Source organism: Loxodonta africana, unplaced genomic scaffold, assembly GCF_030014295.1.
Source record: "Loxodonta africana isolate mLoxAfr1 unplaced genomic scaffold, mLoxAfr1.hap2 scaffold_428, whole genome shotgun sequence".
NCBI classification, from domain to species: Eukaryota; Metazoa; Chordata; class Mammalia; order Proboscidea; family Elephantidae; genus Loxodonta; species Loxodonta africana.
Window position 1 is genome coordinate 124,827 of NW_026975142.1, and position 7,203 is coordinate 132,029.

General features: G+C 37.7%; 1 protein-coding gene across 1 annotated transcript; it reads right to left on the reverse strand.

The window, feature by feature from the left end:
* Positions 1-6,235: 6,235 nt before the first annotated feature.
* On the reverse strand, positions 6,236-7,203 carry LOC135229613 (olfactory receptor 5AL1-like). The gene has a single exon (XM_064279062.1). It carries the CDS (start codon positions 7,175-7,177, stop codon positions 6,236-6,238), a length of 942 nt encoding a protein of 313 aa, XP_064135132.1. The 5' UTR covers positions 7,178-7,203.

Here is a 7,203-nt window from a genome sequence, read left to right on the forward strand (position 1 = left end):
TTTGCTCAAAAACAAACACAGACATGCACACAAAAAACCACTTGTGTTTTCCAAGCAAAGGCAGGAGCAAATTTTTGTTAACTCTTAGGGCTCAGGAATAAGACTGCCTGAGTTTGAATACAATTTCCTTTCCTTATTAGCTGTGTATTCTTGGACAACTGACTTAAACTGTGCGTCCATTTGTATCCAATTTTAGAAATATTAGAACTCAACTTACTGGGTTCTGCTAAGGATTAATTGTTTGGCCAGGCACTTAATCAAGTAGCCCGAATTATTCCAGTCAAACAAACTTAAGAGGTTGGTGAGGCTGCATTTTTTGCTGTTGAGTCTGGAGTAGATTCCAACTCCTGTCTCAGTATGAAAATTTAGATAGAAATCTATGTAAATACTGTTGCACAATGGCTGAAAACCAAGGGAGGCTTAATAAATAGTTTATTATCAATACTGCCTGAGACATTAACCATATCACAATGACTTTTCTTGTAAACAAGGGTATTATTATTATTATTTTGTGTCCACAATGGATTAGTAGTATAATTTGAATAAAAAACAAAGTGATTGTTTTTGAATACTGGTATTAAAGCTTTTAGACTTTGTATTAGATTTTCTCAGCCTCAGCTACTTTTCAACAATTTTCAGCTGGTTGAGTAAAGACTGCCTTGTTATAAACAGAACAGAGACCCCTCTGTAGAATATAAGATTTTTAAACACTATATTTGAACAAAAGAGCATCACAGAGTTCTAAAATCTCTATAGTATTTATTATAATAATGATAATAGCAATAGAATGGCTAGCATTTATTGTTTGCCATTAGTTGCCTCTATTCTACGTGTGTAGCATTTATCCATTCGTTTAATCCTCTTATTAGTACCAAGAAGTGCATGTGATTATTATTTACAGTTTTAAAAATGTGAAAAGTGAAACATAAAGAATGTAAATGACTTATCCAAATTACACAGGTGATAAGTCATAGCCAAGCATGTAAGTTCAGTATGTGAAAAATGAGATTTACAGAGTAAATAAATTAAGTGGTCTTTAATCCTTTTATCAAAAAACATACAATTTAAAAATGAATGAAGTTAAAATTCCTTGAAAATATAGCTTAATATGATGACAGGATTATTTTTTATCATAATTATTCTGGAATACATTTAGAAAGTAATTATCCTCATGGAGTTTAATTTACACCTTTTTTGTAGACTAAATTCTAAGTCCTTCATATGCCCTGAAATCTATTTATTATTTAAGAATTAGTTTAAAGAAGCCCATAATCCTTTTATATATTTTTAATCCCCTCAAGGTAATATTGAGGTATAGACAATGAATTGTTGTTGTTGTTGTTAGATAACTTCAAGTCCATTCCAACTCACAGCAACTCTGTGGGTCATATGAAGAAATGATGAAGTAAAAGAGCTGAACAGAAAATTTCAAAGGGCACCTTGAGAAGACAAAGTATTACAATGATATGTGCAAAGACCTGGAGGTAGAAAATCAAAAAGGAAGAACCTACTCAGCATTTCTTAAGCTGAAAGAACTGAAGAAAAAATTCAAGCTTCAAGTTGCAATGTTTAAGGATTCTATGAGGAAAATATTAAAAGAAGCAGAAATCTTCAAAAGAGGAAGGAAGGAATATACAGAGTCAGTATACCAAAAAGAATTGGTCGACATTCAACCATTTCAGGTGGTAGCATGTGATCAGGAAACAATAGTGCTGAAGGAAGAAGTCCACACTGCACTGAAGGCATTGGCAAAAAAAGAAGGCTCCAGGAGTTGATGGAATACCAAATGAGATGTTTCAAGAAATGGATGCAGCCCTGGAAGTGCTCACTCGCCTATGCCAAGAAATTTGGAAGACAGCTACGTAGCAAACCTACTCTAAGAGATCCATATTTATGCATATTCCCAAGAAAGGGTGATCCTACCGGATGTGAAAACCATAGAATATCATTAATATCACACACAACTAAAATTTTGCTGAAGACCATTCAAAAGTGACTGCAGCAGCACATATACAGGGAGCTGCAAGAAATTTAAACCAGATTCAGAACAGGACGTGGAACCAGGGATATCATTGCTGATGTCAGATGGATTCTGGCTGAAAGCAGAGAATTTGAGAAAGATGTTTACCTGAATTTTATTTACTATGCAGAGATTTGACTATGTGGAATATAACAAATCACAGATAACATTGTGAAGAATGGGAATTCCAGAACACTTAACTGTGCTCATAAGGAATGTATACATAGATCATGAGGCAATCCTTTGAACAGAAGAAGGGGATACTTCATGGTTTAAAATCAGGAAAGGTATGCCTCAGAGTTGTACTCTTTCACCATGTTATTCAATTTACATGCTGAGTAAATAAACCAAGAAGCTGGACTATATGAAGAAAAACCTGGGATCAGGATCAGAGGAAGATTTTAACAATCTGCCATATGCACATGACACAACCTTGCTTGCTGAAGGTGAAGAGGACTTGAAAGTACTTACTAAAGAATATCAAAGTCCACAACCTTCAGTATGGATTACACATCAATGTAAAGAAAACAAAATCCCCACAGTTGAACCAGTTAGCAAAATCATGATAAACAGAGAAAAGCTTGAAATGGTTAAGGGTATCATTTTACTCGGATTCACTATCAACACCCATGGAAGCAGCAGTCAAGAAATCAAACAACACGTTGCACTGAGCAAATCTGCAGCAAAAGACCTCTTCAAGATGTTAAAAAGCAAAGATGTCCCCTTGAGGACTAAAGTGCACCTAACCCAAGCCATGGTGTTTTCAATCACCTCATATGCATGCAAAAGCTGGACAATAAATCAAGAAGACCGAAGAAGAATTGACAAACTGAATTGTGGTTTTAGCAAAGAATATTAAAAATACCATGGATTGCCAAGAGAATGAACAAATCTGTCTGGGAAGAAGTGCAACCAGAATGTTCCTTAGAAGCAAGGATGGTGAGACTATGTCTCACATACTTTGGACATGTTATCAGGAGAAATCAGTCCTTGGAGAAGGACATCATGCTTAGTAAAGTAGAGGGTCAGCAAAAAAGAGGAAGACCCTTGATAAGATGGATTGACACAGTGGCTACAACAATGGGCTAAAGGATAGGAAGTATTGTGAGGATGGTGCAGGACCAGGCAGTGCTTCATTCTGTTGTACGTAGGGTCACTATGAGTCTGAACTGACTCAATGGCATGGAGCAACAACAACAAAAACACAGGGTTTTCTTGACTGTAATCTTTAAGGGAGCAGATTTCCAGGTCTTTCTCCTGCGGAGCTGGTGGGTGGTTTCAAACTACTAGTTTATATTTATATACTACATATTTACTTTTTTTCATGCCTTCCTCTTGGAACATAATTTGGTCTGTAGCCAAGCATAGGATGTTGGCATTTTACTAGCTTAGTAATCACACAGCTTCAGATCCATTACAGATCATTTCTCCTACAGGCCATACATACAGATAAGAAAATTGTGCATCAGAGTTTTTCAGTGTCCTTTTCTCATGTTCTAAACCAAGACAATTGAGTAGATGGGGCCCAGTGACATGAAAGTTTCAAAGTGGAATTTCAGTTATATTTTATAGGAAGAGCTAAGAATCTTGCTATGGGGGCAATCGGGAGGTTCCCAGACATACTTGAAGTTAATTTCGCTAGCAGATGACAGGATGATGAAGGCAGAAGAGCTGGCCCCGTATGCGTGATAACCTTCCCCTTTACTTTATTTTTCTGAGTATATGACCAACACCTGGGGAGGGTCCAGATTCTGTGCCAGACTCAGGCTTATCTATCTTTCTGAGTATTTTTGAACTTACGTAAAATTTTTAATTCACATATATTTTCTGAGTGACTTTTTGTGAATCATTGTTCAATTTAAAATATATATCCAACATTGTACAACTTACTTGGAAGTATAGAAAATATCTAAAAATTGAACTTTGTGGTTTGAGAAAACTGGATTAGTAATACCTGATTCATCTAGATATCAGCTACGTGTATGTTAGTAAATGTGTATGTTAGTAAAGCAGAGAATACCAGAAAGATTTTACCTGTGTTTTATTGACTATGATGAAGCATTCAATTGTATGGATCATAACAAATTATGGATAATATTTCAAAAGAACGAGAATTCTGGAACACTTAATGTGGAGTGAGGAATCTATATGAAATTAAGAGACATTCATTCAAACAGAACAAGGGGATACTGAGTGGTTTAAAGTCAGGAAAGGTATGCATCAGGGTTGTATCCTTTCACCATACCTGTTCAATCTGTATGCTGAGCAAATAATCCAAGAAGCTGGACTATATGAAGAAGAACACAGCATCAGGACTGGAGGAAGACTCATTAACGACCTGCTCTATGCAGATGACACAACCTTGCTTGCTGAAAGGGAAGAGGACTTGAAGCACTTACCGTTGAAGATCAAAGACCACAGCCTTCAATATGGATTACACCTCAACATAAAGAAAACATAAATCCTCACAACTGGACCAATAAGCAACATCATGAAAAATGTAGAAAAGATTGACCGTGTCAAATATTTCATTTAACTTGTATCTACAATCAACACCCAAGGAAGCAGCAATCAAGAAATCAAAAGACGCTCAACATTGGGAAAATCAACTGCAAAAGACCTCTTTGAAGTGTTGAAAAGCAAAGACGTAGCCATGAGGACTAAGGTGCATCTGACCCAAGCCATGGCGTTTTCGATTGCCTCATATGCACGAGGAAGGAAGACCAAAGAAAAACTGATGCCTTTGAACGTTAGTGCTGGCGAAGGATATGTAACATACCACGGACTTCCAAAGAGCAAACAAATCTGTCTTGGAAGAAGTACAGACAGAATGCTCCTTAGAAGCAAGAATGGCAAGATAACGTCTCACATACTTTGGACATGTTACCAGGAGGGGATCAGTCTCTCCAGAAGGAAATCATGCATGGTAAATTAGAGGGTCAATGAAAAAGAGGAAGATCCTGAGGAGATGGATTGACACAGTGGCTGCAGCAATGGACTCAAATATAGAAACAATTGTGAGGATGGAGCAAAACCGGTGCAGTGTTTCCTTCTGTTGTGCATGGGATTGCTGTGAGTCGAAATCGATTTGACAGCACCTAACAACAACAACAACAACAAAATGAAATTTATCATGTGGACAACCATTTTCAAAATGTCTACTGCATTTTCTAAGACCAAATCAAAGGAAACATCTATGCAATTATAATGTTAATAATTAAATGAAATACTCAACATTTATGAATTGCTTCTATGTGTTAGGAACTGTGCAATGTCCTTCAAATTTATAGCCTGATCTACTTCTCACAATCAGAGAACTAGTGGCACAGTAGTTAAGAGCTCAGCTGCTAACCAAAAGGCCAGCAATTCGAATCCTGGAAGGGCTTCTTCGAAACTCTGTGGTGCAGTTCTACTCACAATCAGCCTAAGAGAAAGGAGCTCTTACTACCTTTTGCAGATGAGGCAGTTGAGACACAGAAATGTGAACTAACTCTCTCATCACATTAATTGGTAAAGCGAAAATTGTTAGCCAAAATGTTTGAATGAAGAATCCAAGTTCTAACCACACGCTTGTGTACAATAAGCCTAACCACACACTCACATATAACAGGCGGCTGAGTTACAGCGGTTTGAAGTTGCTCAGCGATCTAGACGGGTACAGGGTCAATGCAACGAAATGCTCAATGACAGGTTAGCTCTGCTGGTGCTGCCCTTCCCAGCCGGGTGCCCAGACAGTGCAGGGTTAGGAAAACTATGCGGAGCGCTCAAACTCGAAATTCCTGCTATTAAACTTTGGCATGTTTTCTAGATGATCTACGCAGCAGATTTTCAATATAAGATACCAGATATTCACCTACTTTACTGTAACTTGAATTTCTCAATTTCACATGGATTTCAGGTAAAATAAATATTTCCCAATTCTCTATTGATGAAGGATTTCACGGCCAAGACGGATTTCTCTCTCTTTGCCCCCTTCCCTCCCTCTCTTTCTCTCTTCTTTCAACAATCCAAATAAAATTTATAAAATGTATTTCATGTGAAAAGTCACTGGGAATAAACAGTGGGTCTCACTCCCCTAGAGTCTTCAGAGGTATACCTCAGAAATGTGAGTCTGAACATTTGAAGTGATGGGTTTGGCTTTGTCATTTACCAACACTGTGACACTAGAAAAGCCATAACTCAAAGTTTCCTGAGCCCTGCCCTGTGGTTCTTCATTTATCTGATAGCCAAACACAACTTTTCCATATTTCTCTTCAGCTCATTTTTTACCTCCTGGTTTCTCAAGCTATAGATCAGTGGGTTTAGCATGGGAATCACCACTACATAAAACATGGAAGCAAATTTATCCGTGTTCAGAGAATGGCTTGACTTGGGCTGGAGGTACATAAAAATAAGGGTACCATAAAATATTGTCATGGAGGTCAGGTGGGACACACAGGTGGAAAAGGCTTTCTGTCTTCCTTCAACAGAGTGGATCCTAAGGATGGCTAAGACAATGAAGCCATAGGAAATTAACACAATCAGTAGAGAGAAAAGTGTATTGAACCCAGCAAGGATTAATAACATCAGCTCTTTGACTTGAGTGTCAGAGCAGGCCAAAGCAACCAAAGGGACATCGTCACAGTAGAAGTGGTTGACCATATTGGAGTCACAAAAAGACAAACAGAATGTCATCACTGTCTGTACAAGACCCACAGTAAAACCATAAACATATGTGCTAGGAACCAGCTGAATACAAAGTTTCCTAGGCATGAGAACGACATAGAGTAAAGGGTTGCAGGTGGCAACATACCAATCATATGCCATGATTGAGAGCAAGTAGACTTCACAAACTACAAACGTGATAAAGCAACACACCTGAGTGGCACATGCATAAAATGTTATACTTTTAACTTCACACAAAAAGTTCACTAAGATGTTTGGGGTGACAGATGAAGTAAAAGAAAAATCAACAAAAGCTAGGTGTATGAGAAAAAAATACATGGGTGTGTGAAGCTGAGGACTGATTTGGATTAGCACAATCAAACCAAGATTACCCAGGACACTAATTAAGTAGATCACTAGGAAGACACTAAAGAGAATGGCCTGAAGGTCTGGGTTATCTGTGAGTCCCAAGAGGATGAATTGAGTCACCTCTGAATGGTTGCCTTTGGCCATGGAAAAATCACAATAAATCCCTCCAG